The sequence below is a fragment of the Eurytemora carolleeae genome, unplaced genomic scaffold (genome assembly GCF_000591075.1).
Source record: "Eurytemora carolleeae unplaced genomic scaffold, Eaff_2.0 scaffold188, whole genome shotgun sequence".
Lineage (NCBI taxonomy): Eukaryota > Metazoa > Arthropoda > Copepoda > Calanoida > Temoridae > Eurytemora > Eurytemora carolleeae.
In genome coordinates, this window is record NW_019396140.1 from 225,650 (window position 1) to 246,129 (window position 20,480).

The following is a 20,480-nucleotide window of genomic DNA, read 5'->3' on the forward strand; positions in this document are numbered from 1 at the left end:
TCCAAATTACTGTTTAGAATAATAATTAATATTTTGTAATTAGACTATAATGCATAGACATTATATAATGCACTGTCAACTGTTTCGAAATAAAATTGCAAATTAACACAGTAATAACCAGAAAACAATGGAATAAAAAGACAATATTATTAATTTAAGTATATTTAACCTTAATACAAACAAACAGTTTTTCGAGACACTTGATGAATCACTAATTCAGTGAAAATTTACACTACACACAATTGCAGTGTCTCATGCTCATTGGACTTTTAAAGTATAACTTGATAATGCAAGTCGTCTTCCTATTTCAGCGTTTTCTGGTTGTCACTCTTGTAGCAAAAATGAATAACCTTTTTCTTCACACAAATCAACAAAAAGAGAAAATGTACTTTGTCAATTATAGACTTTTTCGTCAATATCCAAGCTAAATAGAAATTATCAATTTGAACTTATTTTTTTAAAATCCAGTGAATAAAAGTATCAATAGAAGATCTCTGAAATCATGAAATGCTAATTTTTATTTTACAAAAAAAACAGTATGTGTTCTGTATTTGTAAATTGCTTTTTAAATCTGGTTAAACTGAAGCAATGAAAATAAATCTACAGCTACAAAACCAAGACTTCAATGAAGACCTGGAACTCGTAAAATACTAAAATCCTAGGTTCAGCTCCTCTATTCCTATCTTGAGTACCAGCTCCTCTACTCCTATCCTGGGTTCAGCTCCTCTACTTCTATCCTAGGTTCAGCTCTAGTTGTTCCTCTTCTCTAATTCATAGGTTTAGCTCCTCTACTTCTATCCTAGGTTCCTCTACTCTTATCCTAAGTTCAGTTCCTCTACCCTATCCTTATAGGTTCAACTCCTCTTTTCCTATCTTGGGTTTAGCTCCTCTACTCCTATCCTAGGTTCAACTCCTTTACTCCTATCCTAGGTTCAGCTCCTTTACTCCTATCCTAGGTTCAACTCCTTTACTCCTATCCTTGGTTCAACGCTCCTCTATACTACTATCCTAGGTTCAAATTCTCTCTCCTACTATCCTATGTTTAGCTCGAACACTCCTATCCTTGGTTCAGTTCCTCCACTCCTTTTCTAGATTCAGTTCCTCGATACTCCTATCCTAGGTTTAGCTCCTCTATTCCAATCCTGACCTAATTGGTTCAACTCCTATCCTAGGTTCAGTTCCTCTACTTCTATTGTAGGTTCAGTTCCTCTACTCCTATACTACAGGGTGTCCCACGAAACATGACATTTAATAAATCTTTATTTTAAGTTAAAACATCCTTTTGCTTCATTTTCTTTTACTTTGAAATCAATTTTAATATAACATGACTCCCATATAATACTTTTATTGATCTTTGGTATCAAACAACTTAACAAATTATGGAAAAAGACATTCTAAACTATTTACCAACTGTCATGTTTCGTGGGACACCCTGTAGATTCAGCTCCTCTACTCCTCTTCAGGTTCTGCTCCTCAACTTTGATCCTATAAGGTTCAGTTCCTCTACTTTAACTTCTAGTCTAGGTTCATGGTACTTATACTCCTATCCTATAAGGTGCAGCTCCTATATTCCTATCCTAGATTTAGAATCCGCCGAATCCTACCACATTATCCACAGAACTGCAGGTTACTTAAGTACCTCTGTTCTGTGGGCGCCGCGGCTAGGACATGCTAGGGGGCCGGGCGCTGCGGCCAAGTCCATATAGCAGCCGATGGTGTATTTTTAGACCTACGCCCATCCCCTCTACTGCCCATCCGAACTACAACCACGAGGTTTTAACAGCTGTGGTAGGCCCGCGGCACTGTAGGTCGGATGGGCACGTTAAAAACAGCATTGGTGCATCAGACCTATTAATTGCTGTCGCATAGACACGTTAGTACGTCTGATGGGCCTTTTTTGTAGGTCGGATGGGCATTTTCGTAGGTCGGATGGGCATTTTTCGTAGGTCGGATGGGCATTTTTCGTAGGTCGGATGGGCAATTTTTGTAGGTCGGATGGACGTTTTTCGTAGGTCGGATGGGCACTTTTCGTAGGTCGGATGGGCATTTTTCGTAGGTCGGTCCAGACATGTGGCCGCAGTGCTCGGCCCCCTAGCCTGTCCTAGCCGCAGCGCTCGGCCCAGAAATGAGCTTAACCTAACCTAACCCTAAATATACATTAATTTTATTAAAAATTTTGAATTGAAGGTCTTTCATGGTCGCAGCGCTCGGCCCCCTACCTAACCTTAAATATACAAGCTAATTTAAATTCAAATTGTTAAATATTAAAGGTCTGCCCATCCAACCTACGAAATATGCCCACCCGACCTACGAAAAATGCCCATCCGACCTACGAAAAGTGCCCATCTGACCTACAAAATTGAGTGGCCGTCCGACAGCTACAATTGATTATTTCATACCCTTGCATATAATTATAGGCATATGACAAAAGCTGCTGAATAGGTCGGATGGGCAAGAAGATATGCCCATCCGACCTACAGCTGTCGTAGGTCAGATGTTGCAGTAGGTCGGATGGGCAGTATAGCGGATGGGCAATAGGACGGATGGGCAGTAGAGCGGATCAACATTACCGTCAAGTGAGTCAAGTACGTGTTCTGTGAATCCGACCAATATACCACAAATCCCACACATAAGCAGAAATTTAGAAGACGATTGAACTATAATTATCAGTGGTATTTATTTACTGAAATGCGCTCAACAAATAGAAAAGAAAATGAAGAACTGTTTTACTACACTTAATACAAACTCTTATGTTGTCTACAGGACCGTTTTTAAATTTATATGAAAGGTTGTAGTTTAATTAGTTAATGAAGTGACTATTTCAGATGATAAAACTGTAAGAACTGTAAGGTATATTTGTTAAAGAATGATTATTCAAACAATAAATTTTGCTTACCCTACAGTGAAAATCTATGATATTTGGCAGTATTTAGACGGTGTATGTTATCAAGGTAAGCTTACTTAAATTTCTGATATATGTTGGGTCACGTATACTTAAAAATATAGGGTCTGTCCTGTCCAAGAGAAAGATTTTTGGAGGGGGGGTCCAAAAATCGTTCGCTAGGAAATTACCAAAATATAGTCATATATATAGTCATATATATAGTCAAGTTAGATAATTACAGAATAATTGTTAATATCTAAACTAGATTCTTTTATTTGTCAAGACGACAATGCCTAATGAACACTTTTTGACACGTGACCCGACCTTAAGTTCTATTAAAGCTGCGGCGCTCGGCCCCTTAAGCCAATTCTAGCCGCGGCCTCTGCCCCTTAGCCTTTTCTAGCCGGAGCTGTCGGCCCAGATATTGTCACAGCCTAACCCTGAAATAATACAAATAATGATTAATTTTGTTGAAAAATAGTTGGAATCTAGGCCATGTACAATATTGTTGGGGGGGGGGGGGGTCCAAAAAGTGTTATACATTAGGACTACCGGTCAAGAGAATTATAAGGTTAATATATTTCATTTATTGGGACCAGATTTAGTGTTTATAGAGACGTAGTTTGACTATAGTAGACATAGTCACTTATTTGACCCACTTATCTTGGTTGAATTGAACCGGCTATTTTCTCTGCACCCGCCGACAACAAAATATGAAAGAGAAAAGCAAAAAAGTTATGTTGAATTGGTCAAACTGTGATCGAAAGTCATAACTTGATGGGAAAAGGACCGAACTGTATAATCAGCGTGTGGATTTTGCACCTAAATCGCGTTTATTTTCTTTTAGACCATGTACGCGGACCGCATCACATAGAGAACTGTAGTATCGAATTTAAACCATCTATTTCATTCGAGGAACAATTATTAAGGAAGAGTTTATGATGTGCCCAAATTCTATTTCAATTTTTAATCTCTGAGCATTGTCGTCCATTATTAAACAAGAACATAAATAAAAACATATTTTACAAAGGGGAGGGTTAGTTTGACCAATTTAGTTACATTTGGGACTCCTGTCTTCATTTTTTGAAGAATCTGAATAAAATTTTGCAGATGGGCATCATTTGTGTTTTTTTAAGTTAAATAAAAAACATGTATAAAAAATATTTTTCCCCCCATTTTTCCATGTTTTTTTAAGCTTTTTCACCAAAAATATTTTCATCGAAAAATAAATTCATGAACTTAGAAATTGTGAAAAATATTAATAAAGTGGGAAAATATGATAAAATTATTATTATTCAAATCTATTTATTGTTCAAAAAGCACAAGAGCAAATATATATATCAAAAACACGTACATTTTGATTTTCTGTTTTTAATAAATGTGTAGACGAACACAACAATTAACTGTATCAGCAAAGATTAATAAAATAAAATAACAGTGCTAAATTAGCAGCAATTTAAGAACTTGCAAAATTATACAAGGAGCTTCAGGTAAGCATGTTTTTAAAAGGCAACATTCATTGAGACGGTTAAAATTGACTGCGGAGAGAGCGTTATTGAAGATCCAACAGCTTTGCACCATTGTTTCCTTTTAAGAGTTAAAAATACCAGAACCAAAATTGTGTAATAAGTAAAAAGTTATAGCTCTGCACCATAAACATAAAGTTATAGCTTTGCACCATAGATATGCCTAATTAAAGAAAGATTTAAGTTTGGATGCTTAAATGGTGGACAAATTCTGGCTAACTCGGAATTCAATTTAAGAAATAGAAATAGATAATTCATCAATATCACATTTTCGTTCTGGAGATCAGTGATCTTAGGTTTTGAGTGCTTTGATCTATCTGTCATAATGCTTCCTCTTCCTGCTTTCCCGTTCCTTCTTTTCGATCTCTAGAGCTAGAATTTTCGGAATATCTTTTGATTCGACTATTCCATATAGAACCTTAAAGAACGTCAGCACTACCTTACCCATCCTCAATCTGGAGCTGTCGTTGAGGTGAACCATCTCGGTGTAGATCTTCTCTCTCCATTGTGGATCTCTGTACTTGGTTCATATTTCCATCAGGTTTCGGGGCCCATAGAAAGTAGGATCTAGTTTCTTGGTTTTGAGTCCCCAGGTGTGAAAAGTGGGAGCCTTGAAGGATTTAAGCCTAGGATCGCCGCGGTTTAGTTCTCTGATCATGGTGGTCAGTGTGCTGAGAGTTTCGAACCTGTTGTCTTGAAGTACTCTTTCTTCATACGGGAGAACTGCAATTTTCGGTGGGAAGGGAGGAGTACCTATAGAGAACGTAGATCTGCCCCCAGCTCCGGCTCGAGTCTTCATAGAAAGGACATCATTCTTAAATTTTTTTAGATCTCTGATTATCTTTGATGCATTTTTACCTCTCATTACGTCGTTGACAGCTCCTTCAACAAGTACATCGACCGGAATGGAGCTGGATCCAAACTCTGCCATAAATGCGTGGTGGAGAATCTTGACAGTACCTTCTGGTATACCAATCATATCAACATGAATGTCATCCCCTGGGTATTTATTTACACTTCTTTCTCCTTGCCAGTTGTTCAGCAGACTGAAAGTTACCAAAACAGGATGTCTGATGGTTACATAATTTATAATCTCCATCATGAATAAGTCCAAACACGACACATTGCGTTTTATTAAGATGTATTTGTAGGCCTGATATTCTAAAAAACTCATCTAAAACTGTAATTGTGTTTTCAAGATTATTTGAGTCTTATTCTAGAAATATTGAACAATCATCTGCGTAAAGAGATAAAAGTATTTCGAGTTTGTCTAGTTTAAAACCCTTAATATTCTGATCCGTTCTCATTTTAATGCAAAGAATTTCTATGGACAGTACAAACAGGGCTGCTGCAATAGGATCACCTTGTCTACATCCTCTGGAGATATTAAAAAGCTCAGATATATTACCTGCATGGTTTACACAAGCTTTAAAATTATTTAATAGAATGTTAATCCATTTTATATAATTATTTCTAAATCCGAAATAAAGAAGAGCATTGCCAATAAAAAAGGAGATAGAATCATAGGCTTTTCTAAAGTCAATAAGTAACAGCAGTCCAGTTTTCTTCTTGTTTTTTGCCCATTCCATCATGTCAAAGGTGTTGCGAATGCAGTCCCCTATATATCTACCATTGACGAACCCTGATTGGTCCTTATTTATGATGGAAGGTAACACGAGGTTAAGTCTGTTAGCAATGGCTGAGCTCAAAAGTTTATAAACACTATTTTGTAAAGTAATAGGTCTACAGTTTTCTAATAAGTGTTTTGGCTTGTTTCCCTTAGGCAGTAAAGAAATTATTCCAATGGCTTGGAGGCTTGGTAGTTTGCCAATTGTAAAACGAAAAGAAACTGCTTTATAAATAATCCCTCCCTTGAATTTCCAGAAGCATTTATAGAATCCATATGTGAAACCAGAGGAACCCGGAGACGATAGACTTCTTAAGAGCTTTCGCCAGTTCTTCTAAAGAAATTTCTTGTTCTAACATCTCAATCTGACTATGATAAAATAGGGGGGAAGTGCTCTGAACAACCTTAAACTTCGTTCTGATGTTAGTAATGAGATTCTTGACTAAGAAGTAGGTGTTTAATATACCTAGCTGGTATTTGAATCAGACTTTTTTGTGAAAAGGCTTAAAAAACAGGAAAAAAGGGAAAAAATAATTTTTACAAATTTTTTTTTTCAATTAAAACAAACACAAATGATGCCCATATACAAAATTTCATTCAGATTCCTCAAAAAATGAAGACAGGATTCGCAAATGTAACTAAATTGGTCAAACTAACCCTCCCCTTTTACAAAAATCGAAATACTTTGATGCGAATTTTTTAAAATCTGCCCTTCCGCAGTTGATCATAATCATTTTTAAAATTTTAAAACTAGACTTTCTCTGTCATTTTTGCTCGGTCTGAAATAATAATACCGTTGTAAATCGGACATTTAACGCATTAAATAAGGGCAAAATCTAAATTATGTAAACATTTCCTTCAAAAGTACTATAATACTTCATACCTCTAATGACGGATAGGTGTGAGTCGGATAGATCTTCATTTCTTTTCTTCGACAAAACTATATTAGGTAAGTCAAAGTAAACTCATTTTTAACTCTTTGTAAACTTTTCGTTTTTAGAATGGGGGGCAACACCAATGGGAGTCGGAATGGTGGACGGAGATTGCATCTTTATTTTCCTCTACATGCCAGATATCACCAACACAGTGCTTATGGACCTAATTGTCGAGACTGGAATTCGCGAAGCTAGGAGAAACGAAGAAATTTCATTCGGCTTAAATTTGACCTTAGACGATCCTTTACCGCTCCTACATGTGTTTGAGGAGCATGAACATCCGACGGCAGAGATGGCGGACAATTGTTCGGCCCAGCTTAACTGCCTCAAAAATGTTCTTTTTCAAGCGTTTGATATGACGATAGAAACATACACACTGCCACTGCCGGAGCATTTACCGGATTTTTCTAAAATAATTCTCAAGTTGAATAAGATGAATTATGTTCACGCGGACAAGTGTATGTCAGATGTCTATGATGTGCTGGCCAGGTATGAGAACTCCGCCTATATCCTTGAGAACACTGGGAAGGTGGAGGAGGGTGAGAGAAGGTTAAACCTCAAGAGAGATTTATCAAAAACTCTGAAGGAATTCCAACAAGCAATTCAATCTTACAACGGAGAAGTTGTTTCTGAAATGTGTTTCAACGATTTCTGGGAAAAAGATGAATATAGAAAGAGGTATATTTTCTTTTTTATTTTCATACAAGGGGTTTGTTTACAAAATCGACGCCAAATTTTAAAAGAAAATGCGCATTATATGAAAATTTTAAAGTCAATTATGAATATTTTTTTTTCTAATATGAACATTTTTTCTTATGTATATTATCTTGAAAATCCCCCCCCCCCTCCTGTTAAAAGAAATGTATTATTTTCCTGAATATAATATAAAGGTTTGCACGTTGCTAAAAACTCTAAAAACTTCAGATTTATCGGTGAATTGGGGAAAAAAATGTTTTTTAGGGAAAAATATAAAACATTTTGAATGTAAAGTGCAAAAAATATTTTCACATGAAGTATATTGAGAAATTAGTTTTAAAAATCTAAAAATTTTCCTGTTCAGTGGATCTCCGGAGAATATCTTTGTTCTCGGCCCTGTTCGGAATTTCACCTACATCGACTCTTATGTTGGAGAACCCACCCTGTATCTCTCCGGGGTCACTGAGAACACGTCATTAGAGGAGCTTATTCTCAGCTATGAGAAGTACACAAAGATCAAAGTAAACAATTTAAAAGTTTAATTTAAAAAAAACTCATTAGACAATGAATTTTACCATGAAAATTTAAGTTTTGTAGTATTTCTGTGTTGTTAAAGTTATTTTAATAATGAACTAAGATCATAATGCCTATTCCAGGTTTTTATTTCACCAACTTTTACACTAAAACTGAATTTTTTTTACAATGAAAATTGGAGGTCCCACATATTCAGAGGAATATATGGTCCCATTTTTATGAAATTTTAAATTTTTTATCGTCATGAATATACTTCTTAATTTTATTAAAACTATTTTGTTAAGATGGATAATCTTTATTCATAAGGTTGATGAGAGATGGGCGTTTGAAGAACTAGATTTTTCAATATTTTGTTCAAACGAGGAACATGAACATATTCATTCTGTTCAATGTTTTATTCAACCAATATTTCGACTTCAAGACGCGCTCGGACTCGCGAGAAAAGTTAGTTTAGCAGTTCCTCTCCAGTTTAAGGTAAATTAGGACATTAATGGATTTTGTGGATTTTTAAAAGAAGAAACTTATCAATTTTTTGTGAGACAAACACCAAGACAACTTGTGTGACTCTTTTTTTTACATTTACAATATTTTCACTAATGATGGAGAAATTGGAATATAATCCACCAGATGCATCTGGTTTTCTTCAAATTTAAAATTTGGCATTTATAATCTCCTTACATGCAGTTTTGAAGGGGGGGGGGGGTTGGAGGTGGCAGAAAGAATAAAATTAACCGACTGCATCATTTTTAGGAGAAAGAAGATCATAGAGATATCGACGCGCTTGTAGATTTTATACAGGGCGAGCCGGAATCTACTCAAAATAAAAAGAAAAATAAGAAAAAGAAACGAAAAAGTAATTTGCCTGATGAAAATACATGCAGTTCTCAGTCCACAATAAAAACAGTTGATTCTAATCCTAATCTTGATCCTAATCCTGATCCGTCCCAAGCTGAAACATCTTCTCCTTTATCTCCAACTGCAGCTAGGGCTACAACTGAACCTTGTGGTGCCCCGCCCTCCCCTCTTCAGGTCCAATCTAGATCTGAGAATCTTGTGACTGAATACACTGAGAATGATTTAGAAAATCCGTGGGTCGAGTTTAAAACTGGCCGAGCTAAATCAGATTTAAAACCAGCCAAAAATGGACGAAAACCAGATCTCAAAGGTCAGATACTATTTTATATTGTAAATTCTTAAAATGGAAGAATATTTATGTTATTGATTAATATTTTTTTCAGGGGTTGATGTTAAGCGTTCTTTGACACAAAGATATGAAAAGATTACAGCAGGGTACAAACCAAATAAAGAAAAACCATCAAAGCATTCTGTGGAAAAATCAAGACCAGGGAGGGAAAGTGATGATCAAAGATCAGAAGTGGAAACAAAACCTGAGAAATTAACAGAGAAATTAATTAGTAATGAGAACAATACAATAGAGAGCCAAAGAGCCCGGTTACAGTCCCGGCTTGAACACCTTCAGCTGGAGCTCACCGAGAACGAGAGTTATGGGTTAAATATTATGAAGAAGAACCACCACGAGCTGAACCAATTCCAGAAGAGCCTGGAGCAGTGCGAGGATAAGATCCACGTAAACGGTAAGTCCATGAACAAGATGGATGCCGAGATTACGGAGCTCCAGCAATCTATCCTGGATATTCAGAAAAAGATTGGAGAACTCCAACTGAATAAGAACCGGCTCCAGGCGGAAAATGGAGATCTGGAGGAGGAGATAAAAAAATTCCGACGGAGACGAATATTACTTGAGGCGGAGGTTGATAAAGCCCTGCATCCTGTAAAGGATAGGAAACTAGAAATTAACAAAGAGATTCAGATGATAAAAGAAAATTTAAGATTTTTGCAACAAGAGACGAAGACTGCATCTAAAGATTGTTCAGGTATATTTCTCAGTTTGATTATAAATCCATTCATTCCGACTTTTAAGGGAAGAAGTCACGAAAATATAGGATCGATGCGGAATAATTTTTTTTTTTTTAATTTTTGTTAATCTAGTATATCTTTACCTTAAAAATCATTCCCTGAATTTTGGTTTAGGAAAACATTAAAATTTTTTTGTCGAAAGGTAATCAATAATTGGGAAGTATGAAAATTGGATAAGTTAAAAAAGTGTCTGCAGTTACTCTTTAAGGTTATTAGTGAACCATTTTATCTATTTTTTTCGTAATATTGAGCATTTATTTAAGAAACTGTTAAAAACGAATGTTCAACGGGATTTAATTGTTGATTTTTTCATTATTTTTTTTCTCTCGAGAAACTCTAGGATGGCCATTTTAGGTATTAGTTTCAGAGTTACGGTTGAAATCAAAATCAAAATATAAGATCCTGGAGACAAAAGTTAAAATTTCAATAAGAGAGTGAATCTTTAAGTTATCTACTGAAGGGTTTTGTTTTGAGATATATAATGGGTCAATCTTCTGAACAATCCAGAGATGATTTCAAGGATGTACGAATATGGGAAAATTTAAGCTGTAAATACATTCCGGAAAAAGTTCTGTGCCCATATATTTTAAGAAATGTATTTTTTATACAAAGATCAGCTTAGAAGTGGAAGGTTTTCTCAGAATTAGATATTTGTTTAAGAATATTTAATCCTAGGTTCAGTTAAGAGTTCCTCATCATCCACCACTGCACATTCACAGCTTCTTCTAGGCAATCCAGTTTTTTTGTATTTTCATATGTTCAAAGTAGTAAGGAACCCTTACACCGATTTGCCTCAAATTCTCACTGAGGAACTGAGTTGAATCACGTGAATGTTCTTTGCTTGGTCTTGAAAAGTTCTCAGTTGGCATTTAAAAAGAAAACATTGTTTCAATGCAAAGCTACGTTCCCAAGCTAGTGAATAAATATAGAACTCCTTGTTCAATTTATCTCAATTGTTCGATTTACTCGATAGAACAGGAGTGTTCTTAACTTTTAAAAATTGTTTAGATCACCAGACAAAGCTGGGTTCCCATGCTATCATTTCTCTTAAGGTTTCATTATTCTTTTCCAAGGTCTCACGATCAGATTTGGAAAAGGGGGATCTAATAAAAATTTGTTCTAAGAATAACGAGATGATTAAAAATAAAATATGAAAAAGAAAAAATTAACATCTAAATTCGGGGTTTCATCTTTTTTGATACTTTTAGTCCAGAAATTCTTTGAATTTTTCAAATTCAGTGAATGAAACCTTAACTGTATAGGGGGAAAAAATGATTTAAAAAGGGAGGAGGGTTGAAAATGATTTTCAGGGTAATATTTACCCATGTGTATTATTCTGCAAGATAAGGATTTTGTGGTTGTAATTGTAAACATATTTTTAGTTCAGATTCGAGCCTAGTTGATTATACAAAGGTTTATTCTTTTGTATTTTAAATCAGTTCCAGAGAAAGCGTAAGTCATTGTGTTCCCTCCCCACTTGGTAGTTTTATTGAAATTGTCGGACACAGCAAAGCAAACATTTTTAATAATCTATTAATTTGATTTCCTGATTTAAACTTAATATCTCCAATTTAAAAGTTATGCTGTGAATTTTGTGTATAGTCAGTGTGACTAGTCCCTCTCCAAACCAAAGATTAATAAGGATATTTTCATTTATGGTTTGAAAAATCATTCTTGTTTTTACGATTAAAAAATTCATCATTTTTCTGACGATTTAAAAAATCATTATGGTTCTCATAATTTAAATATTCTTTATTGTTTTAACGATTTAAACATTGGTTGTATTTTAGTTTTTGTTAAAGTTTTCGTGGATTTTATGTTTAAATTGGTGGATAACAAAACCTTGATCTGCAGAGTTTCTGAGCTGTCAGATAGAGCAGAAGTCACGTGACCTTGAGTGCCCGGTGTGCCTAGAGACATCAGAGACTCCAATATATATGTGCTCAGAACAGCATATCATTTGTTCTAACTGCTGGCAAAAGGTGTGTTCTTCTAATTTGTTGTATTTTTCAAAAAGTAAATATGTAAGATTTACAGTTTATACCCATATTACGAAAATTGTTGATACGTTGGGGTTTATATTTTGTGGTAAAAATCATATCACCATCTTACGGGCTTTTATTGTTCTAATGGATAAATGAAGTTATGGATGAAAAGTATAATAGGAGGGGGGGGGGGGGCGGCTTACCATCACATGTTTAATTTTATCCCTCTCTCTCCTCATCTCCTGAATGTATAGTGTACCCGTGAAATTTTGTGACGTAGACTTTTTTTCTTTAAACAACTTTACTAACTTTGCTTATTTAGAAATTCTACACCTTTAAATACTCCGTCTAAAACAAGCATATTCTATTAAAGGGACTGTAAGAATAATCTCAAGTGACCCTCTATTCAAAGATGGCAATGACCGATTTACATGGATACCCTTAAAAGCATTGTCTGTTGCCGTATGAATTAAATATGAACGTTTTTATTTTATTAAGCTGTTTATTTGTATTTGTGGTTTCTCTGCTAAACTTGCTCATAAGAAACAATGAAGAAATTCAAAGAAATAAACACTTTTCGAGTCAGAAAAACGACGATATCTTCCAGATTTTTGATCAGATTAAGTTTTCAAGGGTACCATTGTAAATAGGACATTGCTTTCTTTGAATGTAGGGTCACTAAAAATTACGTTCAGTCCCTTTTTAAATCTGTTTTTACTCCAGGTGATCCGAACCCGAAGTGAGTGTGTTGAGTGTCGAACTCCATATCCAGTTCAACCTATGAGACACCGGTATATGGAGAAGGTTGCAGAGGAACTAGCAGATCTTATCACGAAGAAAAATAAGATTGTTGATAGCAATCCTTCATGATCTCAATTAAATTCATACTTTTTTTCTCTAATGGCTGTGATTATTTCAGATCAAGAGAGGAAGGATCCAACCTTCTTTCTTCTCTCCGACCTCAGATTTTATGATGTATCAACTGTGATCTAATTGTGATAACTCCGCCCAACCAGGATGGAGAAGGCGGGGGCGGAGACTAATCAGGAGGAGCTGAATCTCCAGGGTTCGGAGGAGGAACCTAAGTGTGTGTTTGGACCGCGTGAGTTGCCTCCGATGCCCTGGTTCGGGATGGATATCGGAGGAACTCTCTCGAAACTGGTTTATTTTGAACCGGAGGACACATCGGAAAGGGAGGAGGAAACTGTGAGTAATATCAGGTTTGTTAAGGTCACTTCATTTGGGAATATTCCATTTCATTTTGATGCGAATTCAGATCCTGGATCATCCCTGAATAAAGCATCCGGATCCGTATCCAGGTCATGAACATTTTTTCAGGATTAAGAATTTTCAAAAAAAAAATATTTTTTTTTCGCCCATTTTTTTTGCTAAAACTGGATTTTATGCCCTTAGATCTGCATGTTTTTGCGGATCCGAATCCAGGGAATACAGGAAGTCAAAATGTTGCGGATCCAACGGATCCGGATCCTAAACACTGCTTCATTCATTTATCATATTTCTCCTACTTATTCATCCTATTTAATTATCTGTCATCGTCTTATAAACATTGATAATAGAACCATAGGAATATTCTTAACTTGGTTCAGAAATACTTTTTGAGATTGTCAACTTATATTCCAGGCAATACTGGGTTCCCAAGCTAGTTTATTATATTCTGTTTAGGAAGTATTTGACGAACAACTTGGCATACGGGGATAGTGGACACAGAGACGAGGATAAACAGATGGAAGATCTATTCATCCGACATAGGAGGGGTAGAGCACACTTTATCAGGTTTATAATCTTTTTCCTCCAATTTATTCTTCGTCGCCCATTGGGCTGCTCAAATCTTGCATTATTCTAACTCACAGTTTCTCTTTTATTTCAGTTTTCTTATTTGTCCCGTTTTCTTCATTTTTTTATATTTGTATCGCTTTTTTTCGGAGGATTTTTTTCAGCTGATATATATTTTTTTTGTCCTTTTTCTGCATATATTCAAAAATGATAACAATATAGAATTTCGCGATTTTTCTGTTTACATCAATAGATTTACAAAATCAAAATCTTGGACTTGAAATTTTGACTCTATCGGTTTATCCGGTTTGGCGTTTTTGAGATACCGTCAGTCAAGTATATATTAAATAATTAAAAGAATTTTTAATTCCGAAATATTTAGTGATTGATTGATTAAATACAATCTCCATGTTTAGGTTTCCCACGACCCAAATGGCATCCTTCATAGAGCTCGCCAAGGAAAAGGGGATGGCCAACACCCTGATCACTGTTTGTGCCACGGGAGGAGGAGCTTACAAGTTCGAGAAGGATTTCCTCCGGGAGCTGAACATGCAGCTCCACAAGTTCGACGAGTTGGACAGTTTGATGAGCGGGCTCCAGTTCATCGAGCAGAACAACCCTAAGGAGCTCTACTTCTGGGAGAACCCGGAGGATGATGAATCCGCGGAGAAGGTTTCTTTTGATTTCCGGGATCCGTATCCGTTCATGCTCGTCAATGTCGGCTCAGGGATATAATCTAGCTGAGATCTTTATATTTAAAAATAAAACTTTGAGTTCAGTTTCATAAAATTTCATAATTTTGATTTAAGAAAAAACTCATTTTGACATGGATCCAGAATCCTGGTCCTAAAGTCAATTTTTTAAGGAAGATCGAGATCTAGAATCTAGATTCGCATAGAAAATGATTTTCTGTTTTTGGAAAATTATCTAAGGACCAAACCTAAGTCTAAGGCCTGAGAAATTACTTCTGTTTGTTTGAAACTTTGGACTAGTACTCCATCTGAATCCATTAAAACTAATTCGGATCTAGTGACTATAGCACTAATACAGCTGAACCGGATCCTTGTTTCATGCGTCTAAACGGATAAATAAATGATAGCCTCCGAAATGGGGGGGTTGTAATAGGAGGAATGGGATTTTACTATATTAAATACTATTAAAGATGGGCATTCGTTTTTGTTCTTGATATTTGTAATTCAAGATTTTCAAAAGATCCATTATCTCACCTTGAATGAGATTTGTATCTCCTGAGCTAGATTTATCCATGTACAGGAGTTTCTATACTTGCAGTACGAGGTCCGGAGGATTATACTCGGGTTTCTGGAACCTCGCTTGGAGGAGGAACCTTCCTCGGCCTCTCCAGGTAAATTTCTAATTTTTAAAGGAAGAATCAGCAAATTGTGGGATTTTTTGCATTAATGGCATATTTTAAAGAATGTTAAATATAGGATCTGTTAAGTTTGAATCAGAGTGAATAATCTATCCATGTTTCTATTCTTGAAATTTAATTATGTTTTTAATTGGGGTTCGCCATTAAATAGAGAATAGAAACAGAAAACTTATGTGAATCGGACATGCTCCTTTTTTTAATGGAGGGTTACTTGAAATTAAAACGACAGCCGGCCCCTTTAAAAGTTGCATACAAATATTTACAGCCCATACATTGTTTTAGATAACTTGATGCGCCAATGATTTTGGATCAGTGTTAATTAGATTTTTTTTTAAAGTCTAAGATTAAAAAAACTAAGTTTTACAATACCTTTAAATATCATTCGTTTTTCGATTAAGTTTTTATTTTTTACTTGAAAATTATATTGTTTATAATGTATTTATTCTAAATGATGAAACATGTGCGTCAGGTTACTGACGCAATGTGAGACGTTTGAAGAGGCTCTGGAGCTAGCGTCCAGGGGGGATAATAGGAACGTGGATAAACTTGTCAAGGATATATACGGAGGAAATTATGACAGGTTAGTGCACGACTCCTCATTAGAGACGGCCAATATGGCAATAAACACTTTTAGAAAGTTTTTAAACACCATAGTTTTAATAATTGTTAAGAAAGTAGAAAGTTGCTAATTACCAATCTAGGATGATCATTTGCAGTATTTAAAATTGTAAATCCGTACATACATAGAAATGTAAAGGCCAGAATTTTTATTCAAAGTAAGAACTGGAATGTTTCTTTATGTATAGTAGAAGTAGTAGTCCATTTTTTGACCAATGATGAAGTAAAACTTCTAAAGCCAATCTTCGTGATCTGTTCATAACCAGGAGGCTGTGTTTTCTGCCATGGTTCATTTCTTTTCTGGATTAATATTTACATATATAATTTCTACAGTATTCGGGTAAACCAGTAAATGGAATTGATTCCATCAGACATCAAAGAATCTTCAACCTTGAATATCTTCAAAAGAAGATACGATGAATATAGAAAGAATCCATGAGCTGCTGTAAGAGACATTCAAAACTAAGAAAAATCAACCAGAGGCCGAATTTTAATAAATTTGAGCCGTATTCAATTTTCAAGATTTAAGCCGGCGTTCAATTGAAACCGGTTTTTGGGGGATTTGAGAGGCGGCCTAAAATTGAAGTCGTACACAGGAAGAACAATCAGCAACGCTTAAAGGGAGTGTTCGCGAAAAATGAAAGGGGGTATAGGCTTAATGCGATAAAAAAGCGCTTTTGATCGCTACTAATCTTACTTCTATCTGTTGCGTCTATAAGGAGAAGATTGATAAAGACGTCTCATACCGAATAACATGGCGTCCATACAAATTGAGAAAATTGCAACATACGACTTAGACCGTAAAAAAATCAATTTAATTTCAAACAAATCATTCAGATATTACAACCTATAGTCATCGATTATCTTTCGCCACATTTATATATAGTTGATTTTTCATAATATGTGTTATTGTTATGATCTGAGAGTTACTTATAAAAACATTTATTCCTGTTTCGAGGATTTTTGGTAATGAAGACGACATTTTCATATTTTCCAGGAATGTTCCAAAACAAGTGGAAAGCTAAATATTATTTTAAAAAACAAAATCAAAACTAGTATGAAATATCAAATATATACAAATGTGGCGAAATCATCCTCAAAAACAAAATCATCCTCATAATAACTCTATATGAGTTCCTGAGGATTAATCAACAATAAACAATAAACAATGAATAAAGTTTATTTTTAGTGTATGGGTTTCCTTTCAGATTTAAACTTGATTTGATTTGTTGTGATTTGATTTGATGTCAAGCTTCTTCTTTCCATGTTCTTTTCTCAGAAACTACTGGGTTGCGGATTTATCTAATTTGTTGGTGGATTTCTTTTTTTGATAGGAAGACGATATTGGCTCAGCGACAATCTACTAAACAAAGAAGTGTATTATGATTTTAAAAAATGTTTTTACTTATTTATAAACTTTTGTTTGCTTAGGTTTCATCTTGCTGGAGATATTGTGGCGAGCAGTTTCGGTCAGATGAACATGAGCGACAAGATCGCCGCAGCGAGTAAAGAGGATTTGGCGAAGGCGACGCTAATGATGATCACGAACAATATAGGTTCAATCGCTAGACTCTGCTGCAGGTTGGAATTCAGTGATCCCTAAAAAACTTAGTAATACAACGACGAAAGCAATGTGTTTTTTTCTGATTATTTTTTACACTCCCCAGAGGACAAAATCTTTTTTCTATATTAATAATGATAGCCCCACCGACTAAAAATTATATTTTTACAATTTATTCTTTTAGAAGTGAAGGAATAGAGCGAGTTGTGTTTGTGGGGAATTTCTTGAGGTAAATAATAGTTTAGTGAAATTTATTTCCCTAAAATTCTTTTTTGCCCCGGCCCCACTTTTCTCAAAGATTGATTGTTTTAACCTCTATGCTAGCAAACAGCTACTAGTCTCGTGTTAGAGAGGGATTTAGTTGTTAAGTCAGAAAAGTTCAAAAATTTAATTAGCCTGAGACCAAAACTTTTTGTGTTATGTCCAAAAATGATAGGAATAGGGTTACTTTGAAAGAAAGAAGACAATTGAAAATTATAAACTTTGAAAGTTTGATTATAAGGGTATCGTTGTATAACGGACACGCTAATCTGTATATGGAGAGTTACTTGAAAACAGTCCCACCTTTATGTTTAACGATTAGAAATATATTGTTAATCTTTGTTTTTCCCAGGATTAATACTATCGCTATGAGAAGCCTGTCAACAGCAATGGAATTCTGGTCAGGGGGAACTATGAAGGAAAATACAATCAATTAATCAATCATATTTTATTTATTTAAATTAAAATTATTTATTAAATTCATCACTTTATCATGTTTAAAATCCTTTTAGTTTTTACTAAATTGTCATTTAAAAAATTATTTGCATATTTACTAGTTTTTTATTAGCTCTTCATATAAAATTATTTAGCATTTTTCAATTGACCTTTATTTTTCCATTCATATTTACATCTTTTGTACACTTTGTATTAATCCAGTCAGTTGGTCTAATTTAATCCATAATTCATGTCAGTTGTTCAATAATCCATAATTCATGTCAGTTGGTCTACTAATCCACAAATCATGTCAGTTGGTCTACTAATCCACAAATCATGTCAGTTGGTCTAATTTAATCAATTAATCAAGTCAGTTGGTCAAATAATCCACAATTCATGTCAGTTGGTGAACAATCCATGATTCATGTCAGTTGGTCTACTAATCCACAATTCATTTCAGTTGGTCTACTAATCCACAAGTCATGTCAGTTGGTCTACTAATCCACAATTCATGTCAGTTGGTCTACTAATCCACAAATCATGTCAGTTGGTCTACTAATCCACAATTCATGTCAGTTGGTCTAATTTAATCCATAATTCATGTCAGTTGATCAACTAATCCACAATTCATGTCAGTTGGTCTACTGATCATCAAGTCAGTTGGTCTTCTAATCCACAATTCATGTCAGTTGGTCAACAATCCACATTTTATGTCAGTTGGTCAACTAATCCATAATTCAAGTCAGTTGGTCAACAATCCATAATTCAAGTCAGTTGGTCAACAATCCATAATTCATGTCAGTTGGTCTAATTTAATCCAATAATCAAGTCTAAATTCATACATTATTCAAGTCAGTTGGTCAACTAATTCTTTAATCTTGTCAGTTGGTTAATAAATTCATTATTTAAGTCAGTTGGTCAATTAATCCATTTTTCAAGTCAGTTGGTCAATAAATCCATTAATCCAGTCAGTTGGTCAATTAATTCATTATTAAAGTCAGTTGGTCTAATTTAATCCGTTAATCTTGTCAGTTTGTCAATTAATCCATTAATCTTGTCAGTTTGTCAATTAATCCGTTAATCTTGTCAGTTTGTCAATCAATCCATTAATCTTGTCAGTTTGTCAATTAATCCGTTAATCTTGTCAGTTTGTCAATTAATCCGTTAATCTTGTCAGTTGGTCAATCAATCTTTTATGTAAGTCAATTAATCGATTATTTAAGTCATTTGGTCAACTAATCCATTATGTAAGTCAGTTTGTCAATTAATCTATTGACAGTTGGTCTACTAATCCATAATTCATGTTAGTTGGTTAATTAATCCATTAATCCAGTTAGTTAATAATTAATCCATTAATCCGAACGACTGATCTATTAATCCAGTTCATTAAATTAAGTATCAATTAATTCTAATTATTCTTATATTAAGAAAACATGTATATGATTGTACGTGATTATTAGGCTCTATTCTGTGAGCATGAAGGATATTTCGGAGCTGTTGGATGTCTTTTGGAGCTCATGAAAACCCACTAAAATTGGGAATTATTTAGAAAAACAGGGAACAAAAAATCCACAAAACTTTAACTAGGTTTAAACCTTATCTGTTACAAAATGCACATCATTATATATTGATATGAAACGAACGCAGAAAAGAGTAGAATCCGCAAAATTTATAAATAAACGTTTACATGTTATAATTTATAAGATATTAAGATAAAATATTAAGATTATTAATGTTATATTGTTTACCGCATCGGTACATAATCAGCTTAAATGTTGCATGGCTCGAATATATATATAAATCTATTAACGTGAAAAGCCTGAACAAATTCCTAATAATATATTTGTGAATTAGAAAAACAAAAATTCATCTGCACAGAATTTCCAGACACACAAAGATTAAAGAATATTATATGTCGTACAGTACAATTTTTTAAACTGAAAAATGTACTCTCTGAACTCTGCGTACTGTTTAATGTATGTGTAACATGTAATGTACCATATATTTGTTATTTGTTGTTTATATTTAAAGCATTTATTATCTCATGCTAGAGTCGCCTTTTTTTAATGTGAATATGTTCAACACTCAGATATGAAAGGGACTGTAGACAAAATTTTAAGAGATTCCATTAAAAAAAAATTTAAAAAAAACCCCCGTCATGTTCGATTCACAACAGCTTACCATCTACACTTCTATATGAGTAACAACTTTATTTTTTGACAATTTTCTTCGCCGCTTAAATCCGAAAACCACAATAAAAACAAATCATTTATCTGTTCGAATAAAAGGATATTAT

At 34.5% G+C, this 20,480-nt stretch overlaps 1 protein-coding gene across 1 annotated transcript; it reads left to right on the top strand.

Annotated features, from left to right (window-relative positions):
* The first annotated feature begins 2,801 nt into the window (after nt 1-2,801).
* On the top strand, nt 2,802-20,322 carry LOC111696128 (rho-associated protein kinase 1). The gene is made up of 20 exons (XM_023465679.1): nt 2,802-2,951; nt 3,732-3,813; nt 6,937-6,986; nt 7,038-7,650; nt 8,033-8,189; nt 8,509-8,676; nt 8,953-9,367; nt 9,441-10,097; nt 10,816-10,869; nt 11,995-12,122; nt 12,849-12,992; nt 13,134-13,345; nt 13,809-13,919; nt 14,336-14,646; nt 15,192-15,282; nt 15,779-15,889; nt 17,359-17,508; nt 17,673-17,717; nt 18,102-18,168; nt 19,645-20,322. Exons 1-20 carry the CDS (start codon nt 2,867-2,869, stop codon nt 19,714-19,716), a joined length of 3,723 nt encoding a protein of 1,240 aa, XP_023321447.1. The 5' UTR covers nt 2,802-2,866; the 3' UTR covers nt 19,717-20,322.
* The last annotated feature ends 158 nt before the right edge of the window (nt 20,323-20,480 follow it).